Below are 12,168 nucleotides of genomic sequence, written 5' to 3'. Positions count from 1 at the left end.
CTACTTCACTCATCTCCGCCAACAACCCTGAGGGACAGAGATCAGAAGCAGTCTCTTGGCTTGAGGATTGTAGGCAGACTTTGACCTGCAGGAAGTTTACTCAGGGAAGGCATGATGCCATGGCTCTTTCTAGATATTTCCTCTGCAACTGCAAAACAGGCAGGGACCACCAGTGTAGGAGACATGCAGGCCAGAGACACTTACAGGCCTTCTGGCAGAGAAGGCCATCAGGCACAGGGCATAGGCTTTCAGGTCCTGCATTTTGGAGCTGCCTGACAGATCCCAGGATTATGCTGTCTCTGTGGCCAGTTCTTCCAGGTGTCTGAAACTCTGGAGAAGTCTGCGCCAATTCAAAATGGCCATAGTTGGGCTGGGAATGTGGCTCAAGCGGTAGCGCACTCGCCTGGCATGCGTGCGACCCGGGTTTGATCCTTAGCACCACATACAAACAAAGATGTTGTGTCTGCCGAAAAACTAAAAAATAAATAATATTCTCCCTCTCTCTCTCTCTTTAAAAAAAAAAAAAATGGCCATAGTCTAAGAACCCTAATCACCCATCAGCAAACTGCTTGAGCAAGGACCACTTGACAGGAAGAAATCACCAGTTCAGAGGCAGGGAGTGCATGAGTACAGAGGTGGCCAAATACCAGTTGACCAGCTCCACTAGCACTGCATGTGGCAGTGTGTTTAATTCAACTGAAACACGCATCTGGCCATCTGGCCGTCTGGCCATGCTGATGAACATGAATGAACATGTGTTAAAGAGTTTGCACAATTCTTTACAGATACAGAACTTGGCAATCACTAAGTTACCATTACAGCCAGAGACACAAAACACATGACTGGGTGCAAGAGTTTAGTGCTGCGAGGGACACAGCTCCTACCTGGGAGTGGGCCGGTCGGAGCAGTGACTTGCTCGGGAGCTGGGTCGCTCAGGCTCCGAGTAGCGGTAATTCTCGGAGTAAGCGGGTGCTGAGCTGTCATAGGGCCTGTATCGAGGTTCATACAGGCCATACATATCCTGTGGGAAGACGTTTTGGGAACCGTCAGGATTCCAATCAAGAGCAGCCAGTTCCAGCTCTACGCACGCTATAGACAACCACCCTCCAAAAGCAGGGCCGAAGGCAGACTTCCTCATCAGATGAAACCACAAGGCGAAGTTCATATCCCCAGGCAGGCTGCAAGGCCTTCCCCAAACTGACAGCCCAGGCCCTGTTCAGGAGATAGCACAGAGAAGCCCGAAGGCTAGTTTGTCAGCAGGCAGCCTGGAAGAGCTATGCAGACTGCTTGAGGGACTGTGTCTGACCAAGTGTGTGGCCTGCCTCGGCCACCACTCAGTGAGCAACAGAGCCAGGGTTCCTACAACCAAGGGCAGCCTCAAAAAGAGCCTTACAACTTCCTCTAAGAAACTGCCAGCCCTATCACAAAATAATCCAGGCCTCGACCCAGTCACGAAGGAGGGCAGATGCATGAGGAGGGCCTAAAGAGGGTCTGAAGAGAGGCATGTGTAGGACCCAGCAAATGCATCCTCCTGTGTCTGAATATCCCACCTTTGTGGTCACCTGGCAGGTAACACGGAATTGGGGGAAACAGATTCATTCTGACCACCTACTAGAGATGCGGCAAAAAAAGAAAAAAATGGTTTTGGGCCAATGTGCAAGTGCCCACACGTACACCACTGGCAATGCTCTAGCCCTGGGAGAGAGAGCAAGCCACAGCCACAGGCAGCCCAACGCTGTTCCCCAGGCCCCTCCCTATCAAGGCCCTCCTGCACAACCGGGGGCCAAGAATTCAGGCAGCACAAGAGTTCAATATTGCCGGGCTCCATATACAGCAGACTGATTTTCAAACTCTCCATAACACAATGCTACCCTTCTGGACAGAGGTGAGGAAAAGCAGATAATAACCACTTGGACTATACTTTTTCAAGCTATCGCAGAATTAAATGCAACCTAAAATAAACAGCAGTCACCAGCTAGCAGCACTGCAAAGACAGGAAAGAACAAGGCAGGACCTTCCCCCTCCGCTGTGGAATCACCGCACATTTTAAAGGAGTTATGGAATCCCACCTCTCCCCACTACTCCACACGTGGGTTTTCCTTAATATTTTCATTCTTGAGGATAACAACTCTCTGGTTATTCCTGTCACTTCTTATATTGGTGTTTTTGTTTAAAACCATGCAAAGCTCCAGAGGCTAGGCTGGCTTCCCAAGTATGCATCGCAGAGCTCTGACTCTGCAGTAAGCTGACAGGTTCCAGGAAACAAAGGCTCTTTTTATCATGTAACCTGGGGACACTGGGTTACACAAAAATACCATAATGCTGGTATTAAACATAATCCAATATTCTAACATTCAACAGGAACCTCTAAGATAGGGCCTGTGCTCATGGCCCAGGAGGACTTTTCTCAGAGGCACTGATTGGGTCTAAATTAAACAGAGAAGTCACCATTGAGGAGGGTTCCACAAGAGGAAGAAACCTGACAGGCCAAAGCGACGGCAGATAGATGGTTAAACAACTCTACCTGGTAATAGAGGGAGGCCGTCCCAGCCTCTGGAGGGTAGGGCGGCGGGTACTGAGGAGGGCAAGCATCGTAAAGTGGCCTGTAGTAGTAGTAGGATGCCAGGTCCTGAGGTGGTGGGCCAAACGCACTTGTAGGTGGGTGCAGCCATGGCTGCTCTGAACGGACGGCTGCCTGACTTGAGCTGGTGGACACGGCTGACGCACTGGAGGACTGAGGTGGCCGAGGAGGCACCTTCTGACCTGTTTCAGCTGGGGCTGGGCTTGTTGGTGGCTGGGTTGAGTTTTTGGACTGTCCTTGTATGGAGGGGCTTTCTGGATTTGAAGGTTCTGGAAATGCCGCCTGGGGCACTTGCTGGAGAGAAGCCTGGGGCTGGGGAGGTACCAGCTCTGGCTGGGCTCTTTCTATGCCAGCCTGGTCCTGTGTATCTTTCATCACCTGCTGATAGAAACGATCTGGGTTAGGAGCCCCAGGCCCAGGCTGTCTGGGATGACTGGCAATGGCTTGTTGGGAAGCTGGGCCATCAGGATGGGATGGGCTGTACACTCTCACAGGATTTCCCGAAACTCCACTTAAAGTAAAGTCTAGAGTACCGACAGTTTCTTCCCGATTACTGGAGGAATTTGCCTCATCACTACCAAATACCGAAGTACCATGAGTGGGTGGAACTGACAGTGCAACTGTGCTTCCCGTAGGTCTGCTGACAAACTCAGGAAGGACCTTTGATGAACTGTGAGCATTTTGACTTTCTGGAAGCATACTCTTTGGAACTGGATGGGGTGGTATTTGAACTAGCAAACTGGCAGGCTGATTAGCAACCATTTCAGAAGACCCAGAAGTATGTGGGACATTACTCGGGGTAAGACTGTTTGGCAGAGATAAGCCAGTGACAGCACTTGTTGGAACCCTGGACACAGTAGCATGTTCTCCAGAATCACCACTGAGAGCCTGGTTGCTTCCTGCAGATTTATCTGCCACCAAAGCATCTCCCCAGGACTGATTCTTCTCATTAGGATTCAGTGAGGACACAGAAAAATTAATGGGCTGAGCCAAATTATAGCTTTGATCAGGCTGGGCGATCAAGACGGGCTGATTCTGCAGAGACTCAGTGGGTGGTGAGGACAATAAACTCACATAACCAGAACCTGCCTGGGACTGCAGGGTTTCCTCATCCCCCACCTTTGGAGGGTTCTCAAGGTTCTCAGAGGCACCAAGGCCAACTCGACTCTGCAAAACACGGGCAGAAGCTGGCTTCCGCAACTGCTGCATAGATACCCCCTCTTCTGGAGGCTGCACAACTGCCAACAGCTGAGGTTTTGCAGGAACATAAAGTGCAGGAGCAGCAGGGGCTAAAAGGACATTGCCGCCAAAATCTGGCAGCTCATCCTGTGCCCACAAAGTTGTTGCTGGGCTATCACACTTTGTGGCCCCCTGGGCCCTGGCTGAGGGCCTCTTCTCAGGTGTTGGGCGCCCAGCATCCAAAGGTGGCCCCATCGTGTGCGGAAGCAAATACCCAGGTTCTGTGGTGGTGGTATGAGGCAGAGAGCAGGCCTGGGGTGCAAACAGTGTCTCCATGTTGTCTGGTGGCTGCTCCAGGTTACCTGGGGAGGCATCAGGTGGAGCAGCAGCTGGTCTGTGCTGCTTCTGGCAGTCTCGGCTCCCCCTCACTTCACCTACCACGTTGGCACGATCTGCCTCAACTAGTTTTACCCCAACTAAGTGGGATTTTACTGGTTCAAAAGAACTATTTACACTTGTCTGAAATATCCCTGTAGGTTTCGGGGGACTTGGGGTAGAGGGCTGGGACAGGCTGCTCCGGTAATTCTGGTTTCCAGTGGTCTCATCTGTCTCACCTCCTACAGGAGAAGAACCGATTTGCTTAAAAAAGCCTCCTGCAGTTTCATGCTCAGGTTTTCCTACTTCTTGCTGAATGAACGTGCCCACTGGCTCTTGCGATCTGGCTGACCCTGGAAGACTCCTATGGCTTTGGCTGCCATAGCTGGATGACACACTGTCAGATCGTGTGGGATGCAGTGGTGCCTCAGGAGCCTCAAGATTCAGCCCCCCACCTCTGTTGGGGACCACAGCACTCTGCCTCACAGCTGGTCCGGGAAGGGGCCCATGTCGGAACTGGTCACTGGGAGAGGAAGGGTCCAAACTTGCAGGCTCACTTGGCAGAACTTCTTGATTCTGAATGAATTCTAAGTTCTCAACATTCTCACATCGCGAGCTACTGGCATCATGAGCCCCAGCACTGTCTGCATCACCCCAGGCAACAGAAGCAACACTTTTACTGGTCTGCTTATCATGCTGGATTCCTGCAGAGTGAGAAAAATATGACTGTGTGTCTCCTTCCTGCTGTGTGGCCTCAGTGCTGGGGCCTTTGGGAAAGGCCTGGTAGGTGCCACCAGCTACGTGTGCAGGGGGCAGTGGCTGGCCCAGTACAGGACTGGAGGAGAAATCATCGAAGCCCAACCTCCCAGAGGAGCAGGCTTTTTCAGATGAGAGATTCTCTTCATTTTCTGTCTCTTCTCCTTGGAAAAACACTGAGAGCGCTCCTGAGCCTGTTTCTGGAGGGGACCTACTACTCCCAACCGCTGAGGGATAGTGCACGTGGTTTTCGGGGCTATTTCCCTGAGTGAGAGGATTGACAATGGCAGGGTCTGGCAAATGCTCTTTATTCGCTGCTGGATTCTGTCTGAATTCCTGGCTTGCCCATGTACTCCTGCTTCTGGAATTCTGCCCCAGCACAAGTTCAGGATGCAAGTTACTTGCTGAGTGGTTTCCACTAGGGATGCGGACTGCTTCATTCCCTTCACCAGCAGCCAAAGGTTCTGGAGGAGACACAAGTGGGCTATGGGACTCCTGGCCAAGACCATGGTGCAGGTTGGAAGGAGCAGGAAAATGGGGAGCACTGGGAGCCTGGGGTCCTATGCTCTGAACAAGTCCTGCTGGGCAGGGGCAGTGGTGCTGATGGGAGGGCTGTGGGCTTCTCCACACTGGTGCCCCCTGACCTGGCATCTGTTGAGGAGGCTGGGAGAATAAAGGGGATGCTGCTGGGGCCACTGCACCATCTTGTGGGGTATACTTATTCAAGGGTTGATCAGGTCCAGACCCACTCCCATGCAGATGGCCCCCGTGAGACTGGTCAGGACCCACTCCTGGAATGTAATGAGGTGGATGTGGCAGAGTCTGAACTTCAGGCCCTGAGGTGGAGCCAACCTCCGAATTCCTGTTCATCTCAGGCCCAGGCAGCAGAGAAGAGATGGATGTAGTAGGAAGTAGACTGGCATCTGGCCCAGGCTGTGACAGAGGTCCTGGCAGAGGCTCATAGGGTCCTTGGGAGCTATCCCCGGCATTTGTGTGAGGCACAGGCAAACCAGGCCATTGAGAAAATGCTGGGAGGGTTGAGCTATGCAAAACAGGTAGGTCACTTTTAGAGGAACCACCCAATGGTGTATTTTGGAGCGTCTGTCTACTAAAAGCAAATGGATCTGTTACTGGCTGCAATGGGAAACTTATTGAAGTCACTGGTATGTTATTACTGGCTGGTCTCCTGTGAGGGCTGTTAGCCCAGAACATGCTCCGAGGATTCCCAGCCGGAGGAGGTCCAGCCATGCCAGATGGGACTGCCTGGGGCGGTGGCTGCATAATGGACCTCTTGCACAAGGAGATGCTGCTTACAGAGAAGGCAGGGTAGAGTTTTTTCTTAATCTGAGCTGAAAAAGAAAAAAGGAAAAATAAACATAAAACCCATATGTTCAAAGTCCTGATATCAATCAGAAAAAGTATTTAAAAGAAAAGAATTAAGCATGACTTCAAGTTATTTAAATCCTAAGGATTATATCTCTCCCATGTACCCAACCCAGCAGAGAAAGTTTGTCCTCGGGAACTGCCCTGGAGAATTCTGGGAGTAGATAAAACAAGGACATTGACAGCCTGGACATCAGCTAGCTGAAAGTTCAGACAGCCCTGCCCCTCTGCATTCCCTACCTGGCCTGCCCAAGGACTCTCTGGACCCTCACTTGCGCTAGACAAAGTGAGCCTGACCTCCAGTCTGACACATAGCCAGAAAATGCCCATTGGCCTTCAATACTCTCCTGTGTACCTCACCAGATGCAGGAAAAGCCAACCCTACTAGTAAGAAAGACAGATTAGGGCTGGGGTTGTAGCTCAGAGGTAGAGAGGTATCCTAGTATGCGTGAGGCATTGGGTTCGATCCTCAGCACCACATATAAATAAAATATTGTGTCCACCTGTAACTAAAAAATAAATATTTTTTAAAAAAGAAAGAAAAACTACACATCATACTTTTCATGCATGTTAACTTTAAATCTAGAAAACAGAGTTTAAACTTTGCTCTTCCGCTTCCTTTAATGAAAATGCATTATAAAATACAGTTACAAAAGCTACTAAATGCCTTTTTTCTCACCCTATACAGGTCTTGTTTTTTGTATAATGCCTGGTTTTTCCTTTGGTAACAGTGAAATGACATTGCCTCTAACCACTGAAGTTATAACCAGGCTGATAAATTTACTACAGCTTTCTAACTTTCCAAATGACTAGATCACAAAATTTCCAATAGGAAAAAATGCTAGCACAGCAGAAACTCTTCTAGAAAACAAAAGGGTAAAATCCTCACCATACTGTTTTCCGTTATTTGTTTTAGAACCGAATTCAGCAGGTGCAATCTTGACTAGCTAACATGTCCTCTTGAAGCAAAGACTCAAGTTTGGCACCTTGAAAGTTCTTTCCGGTGTCAGTCTTTCTCCCCAGCACAACCCTCCTGAACATATTTGTTTCACTAATCCAAAAGAAAATTAAACTGAAAGTAGAAATCTTGGGAGGCCTCCAGAGTTCAATTCATATGTCTTTGCAGATGTACATTGTTTTTGTCCTTGGAAATCTTTCTGATACTCAGGAAAAAAAAAAAAAAAAAACAACCGATGTATGCATTTTAAGTGAAGTCATTTACAAATGAAAATCCCACTTGAAAACCAATGCCATAATTGATTAACTATTATAACTGCCCACTGCTTCTGCTTCCTATGTCAATAGGGACCCTTTCCAACTGACAAGCACTTTGAAATACACTCAACTCCAGTAGACTCAATAAGAAATAATACCAGAGAGTTCACTTGGTTCTAAACTGTAATTAAAAAAAAAAAAAAAATTTAGTTGTAGATGGACACAATACCTTTATTTATTTATTTTTAAAATACTTTTTTAGTTGTTGATAGGCCTTTATTTCATTTATTTACTTATATGTGGTGCTGAGAATCAAACCCAGTGCCTCACATTTGCTAGGCAAGCGCTCTACCACTGAGCCACAACCCCGGCCCTAAACTGTCATTTTAAACAAAGAAGACTTGGGCACCTTGGCACACACCTGTAATCCCAGCAACTTGAGGGCTAAGGCAGGAGGATCCCAAGTTTGAGGTCAGCCTCAGCAACTTAGCAAGAGCCTGTCTCAAAATAAAAAAGAAAAAGGGATGGGTATATAGCTCAGTGGTTAAGCGCCCCTGGATTCAATACCCAATCTACCCCCTCCCCAATTTTTATTTAAAAAAATAATAAAACAAAGAACATTTACAGCATCATTTAGATGTACCCAAAGTAGAGACAAAGTCTCCCTTCCCCCTCTTTCTCCATATGAACTGCATCCACCTCCATCTGTCCAACCAGCTACAGAGCCACCATGTATACAGCAATTCCTGTACCCACAGGCAGGACATAGAGACTTCCAAGCCCCTCCTAAAATGGCTGCAAGAATACACAGGTATTCTAGGAGTTCCTGCAGGACAAGAACCACCCTTAAACACCCTTAAAAATAAAAACATAAATACATAAAATAAAATACAGCAGAGGCCTAGAGGATTCATTCATTAGGTATTACTGTGACAAGACTGGTTGTCCAGTGGAGTGGCACTTCTCTTTCTGCAACAAACTAGTTTCTCTCATTTATAAAATAAGAGAATTAATATGATTTTTTTCTGATAGGATTCTACTCACAGTGGATTCGGCCCAATCTCTACTACTGTTTAATATGGAAATTTTACCAGAATCTAAATTTTACCAGAATCTAATTGTGCAACCTGTACAATTAATAGAAACTTGCAATTATTTTCTCAATTCTGCTCAGTGTGCAACTGTTTTATAAGCAAACAGTCACCTAAAAAGAGCAGCTGCCAGCATCCTAACTGGGATTTTTTTTTCTTTTCTTTTTTTTTTTTAGCAATATGGCAATTCCATTGGGAGCAATCTTATGACTTGAACATTATTCTTTTAATCTTCTTCTCTACTCATTGACAGTAAAACAATGAATGGCCTATCATCTATCTCAGGATCATAGAAATTTTTATTCTGTTCAGCAAGTCTTTAACTTTCAAAAAGACACCTGTTTCAGACAGAGTGGCTGATCTTCTCAAAGATGCATTATTCATAAACCCTACTCTTTAGCTCAACTGCCTCCTAGCTACCGGGATATTTACGCAAGACTATTTGCAGTATAAGTCTCTGGCTGTGGGACTGGAGTACTTAGCACAGAAACCCCTTTAATCTCACTGCCTCCAGCCAAAAGGAACACCAATGAAAAGTAATGAACTATCCTCTGCCTACAATCTCCCTCACCATGCCTTCTACTGCACTCTTATCAGACTAGGGATACTTGACACACACACACAATAAATTCCTTCTCTTCTAAGTTAGAAGTGATACCAAAGACATTCAGGTGTTGAAGAAGGCAATGTCAGAGGGAGCTGAGGAGTCTAAATGCTGCTAAAAGTGATAAAAATCCACAGGGGCACTGACACTCATAAAGATGTTTATAGAAACAAAAGGGATCACACATTAAGATGTACCCAATATCTCCTAGAAAACTTTTTTCCAGGACGTCCTGGAAATTCACTGAGATAACTGCTATGAGGGGTTACCAATCACAAGAACAAGAATGAATCACCATTTTGCCTCTTGTCTTTTCAAGATACCAGCACAGAAACCCTGGGGGGGGATGAGGAAAAAACTGCAGGGAGGCTGTACTGTGCTAAACTTGAGAAAGTACCACTAAGGAACAACCATCTGTGACTCTTGCATCCCACTACTGTCTATCTTGCTAACATAACGCACCATACATATTTGAACCGAAATAGTAAAAGCAATCCATGCCCAATCTATAAGCCACTTAAAAACGTTTTTAAGTGAAGCAACAAAAACTGATTCTAAGTGGCTTTGATACATCTGGACAAGCCACTGTAATATCCACATTCCTCTAACCCCTAATAAAAAGCACAGTCCTCGACTTTCCTTGCGACATCCTGATGACCCTGCCAGGAAATCACAAATCAACAAGGCTGCCCTTGGATCACAGGAGCATCGCGGAGGAAAAGCATTCCGGCCGACCAGGACCAACAGGTTCAGAGCCCTCAACGCCAGGGTCACGCCAAGCCGCCACAGAAATCCCCCAGACGCGCTCTCCTGAAAACTTAAGGGGTTCTTTAGCGGCGTCTCTGTCTGGCCCCGTCAACACGCCCTCCCCGGCAGCCGCCACCACCAGGTCCACGCGGGCCGGCTCCGGCTCCTCAGGCCCACGTCGGCCGGCGGGATGGCCACAAGCCCCAGAGGCCCTCCCGGGACGCGCCCCAGCCGCCGGCGGCCCGGCACTCGGCGGCCCGGGTTTGAGCCTTCCCTGGCCCCGGCGCAGTTCCGGGAGACGCGCCGCCCGTTCGGGGCTCGCTCGCCGCCCGCTGCGGTCTCGCTGTCGGTCGGCTTCAGACCCCTCGCCCGCTCGGCCCTCACCGTGGCTGGCCCCTCAGGCGCTGCGGCCCAGAGCCCACCCAGCGGCGGTGACGAGCGCAGGTACACTAGCCGCAGCAGCCATCTTGGCACATCCGGCTCCGGCCGACGTGTCCGGCACCGACGTCAGTGCGCGCCCCGCCCAGGCCCCGCCCCTCGGCTCGCCCAGTCTCTCACCGCCTCATCCTCTAGGCATGCCCCCGTAGCCCCGCCCCTGCCGCGTCTGTCCTTCACTGACCATCCTTCGTTACGCCCCCAGCCCCGCCCCACACCAGGGTCCAGTCTTTCATCACTTCGTCCCGCTCTCTGGCCCCGCCCCTTGCCAGCATCCGTCTTTCTCTGCCTCTCCCTTTTGTCACGCCCCTTTGCCCCCCCCTCATCGTCGTCCAATCTTTCACCGCCTCGCTCTTTCATCCCGCTCTTGGCCACACCCTTTACCCCGCCCCCATGGAGCCAGGACTTCCCGCCCCATTCCCTTCGCCACTCCCCCTTACCACGCCCCTCCCTCTACCGCCCCACCCCTTCGTCACGCCCATGGCCCCGCCTCTCGCCCACCTATCCAGGCCTTACCCGCTGGGGTGGCCCCGGGACGTCTCCCTGGTTACGCCGGCTCTGTCATCCACTTTTTTCTCGATTTCTCTGAGAAGAGACAGCATTTTCCAATCAAAACCCCAAGAGAGAATCAGTCAGAAAGAACGAAGCCAGCAACTCCACCCACCGAGGACGGCTGCGCCGCGGAGCCGCGAGCTCCCGAGTGGGCCCCGACGCTGGTGCATCCCTCCCCTTCTTCCGTTAGACTCGGCTGGAAGCCGGTGGGACGATTGCGCGTGCGCCACACCGCCTGCTCGGGTGGCCGAGCAGGCGCGGAAGCCTGACTGCGCACGCGCGCGCTCCGGCCGCAGCTGGTTGCCTGGTGACGCGGTAGCTTCGGCTCGGGTTCTGCGCTCCAGGCTGCTTAGGGCTAACCCGGCTCGCGAAGCTGGGCCTCCTTAGCGCTCGTGGCGGTGCTGTAGGATGCCCGCCGGCCCTCAGCCAGCAGCGGGGGGCCCCGGAGCCTTGTGGCGCCCGGCCCGGCTGCAGCGTCCTCCCATGCCGCCCCGACCTGACTCCTCCCGGGCGAGGCGCGGTCCTCTCTGCGCCCTAAGTCGCAGTCCCCCAGACGGAGCGCGGGACCCGGCCGCCTAGCCGGGGGGCTCGTAGAACGCGAGATAGCCGGTGGCACGGTGAAGTCCCTGAGCGGGCCGCCCGCAGGCGGCTCCTCCCATCGCCTGCCGGGTGCCCAGCTCCAGTCCTTGGTGAGGATTTCGGGGAAGAGGCGGGGGCTCTCGTCTGTACCTTCATTTTCCCGATGGGCTTGACAGGGAGACAAGTACCACCCAGGCCTGGCCCGCTCACCTGCACTCCTACCCGGGAGGACAGGACCCAGGATTCCCCCAGGTCCTTTTAGAGAACACCAGGATGGCACGTCAGCCCGCCCAGCTGCCCTCCGTGGGTGCAGTAGCCAGCGGCTAAAGCCCCTGGGTGAGAGGCCTCCTGGAAGAAGGAGGGAGTGTGATTCTGCTGCTTGTTTGCAGTGACGCTGGGAAAGGAGCCGCCAAGCAGGCAGAGCCTCCGGTGGTGCGGGGCGATTTTCAGCCCCGCTGACGTGGCACCCTGAGCCACTGGGCAAAGCTAACATTTGCCTTTCAGAGGCCAGGTTTCTAGCCTGTTTCAACAATGTGTGGACACGTGGTAGACAGCCCTGGGCCCCTAGCAGAGACATCGAGGACCAGACCCCTCTTTGTGACCCACTTCTTCCCAGTGGGCAAGGCACTTTGTGGCTACTTTGTCCCAATAGACCCCTGGACAGAGAGGTG

General features: G+C 51.0%; 1 protein-coding gene across 6 annotated transcripts in view; it reads right to left on the bottom strand.

Moving 5' to 3' along the window:
- The window catches only part of Sec16a (SEC16 homolog A, endoplasmic reticulum export factor), a 41,631-nt gene extending 30,551 nt beyond the window's left edge, over nt 1-11,080 (bottom strand). Inside the window, exons 1-4 of one of the 6 annotated variants that reach the window (XM_076845065.2) lie at nt 10,883-11,080; nt 7,911-7,986; nt 2,525-6,240; nt 885-1,021 (exon numbers count right to left, since the gene is read on the bottom strand). In XM_076845065.2, the coding sequence (XP_076701180.1) occupies nt 885-1,021; nt 2,525-6,172 (3,785 nt within the window). In that variant the 5' untranslated portion in view covers nt 6,173-6,240; nt 7,911-7,986; nt 10,883-11,080. Of the gene's footprint in view, nt 1-884; nt 1,022-2,524; nt 6,241-7,898; nt 7,987-10,315; nt 10,411-10,882 lie in introns of those variants that run through there. The other 5 variants (XM_076845068.2, XM_076845064.2, XM_076845063.2 and 2 more) reach the window with 5 other exon arrangements.
- Nucleotides 11,081-12,168: the final 1,088 nt, after the last annotated feature.

Source organism: Callospermophilus lateralis, chromosome 2 (assembly GCF_048772815.1).
Source record: "Callospermophilus lateralis isolate mCalLat2 chromosome 2, mCalLat2.hap1, whole genome shotgun sequence".
Taxonomy (NCBI): Eukaryota; Metazoa; Chordata; class Mammalia; order Rodentia; family Sciuridae; genus Callospermophilus; species Callospermophilus lateralis.
Note: the sequence above shows the minus strand (reverse complement) of the source record. Positions and strands in the feature narration are given on the sequence as shown.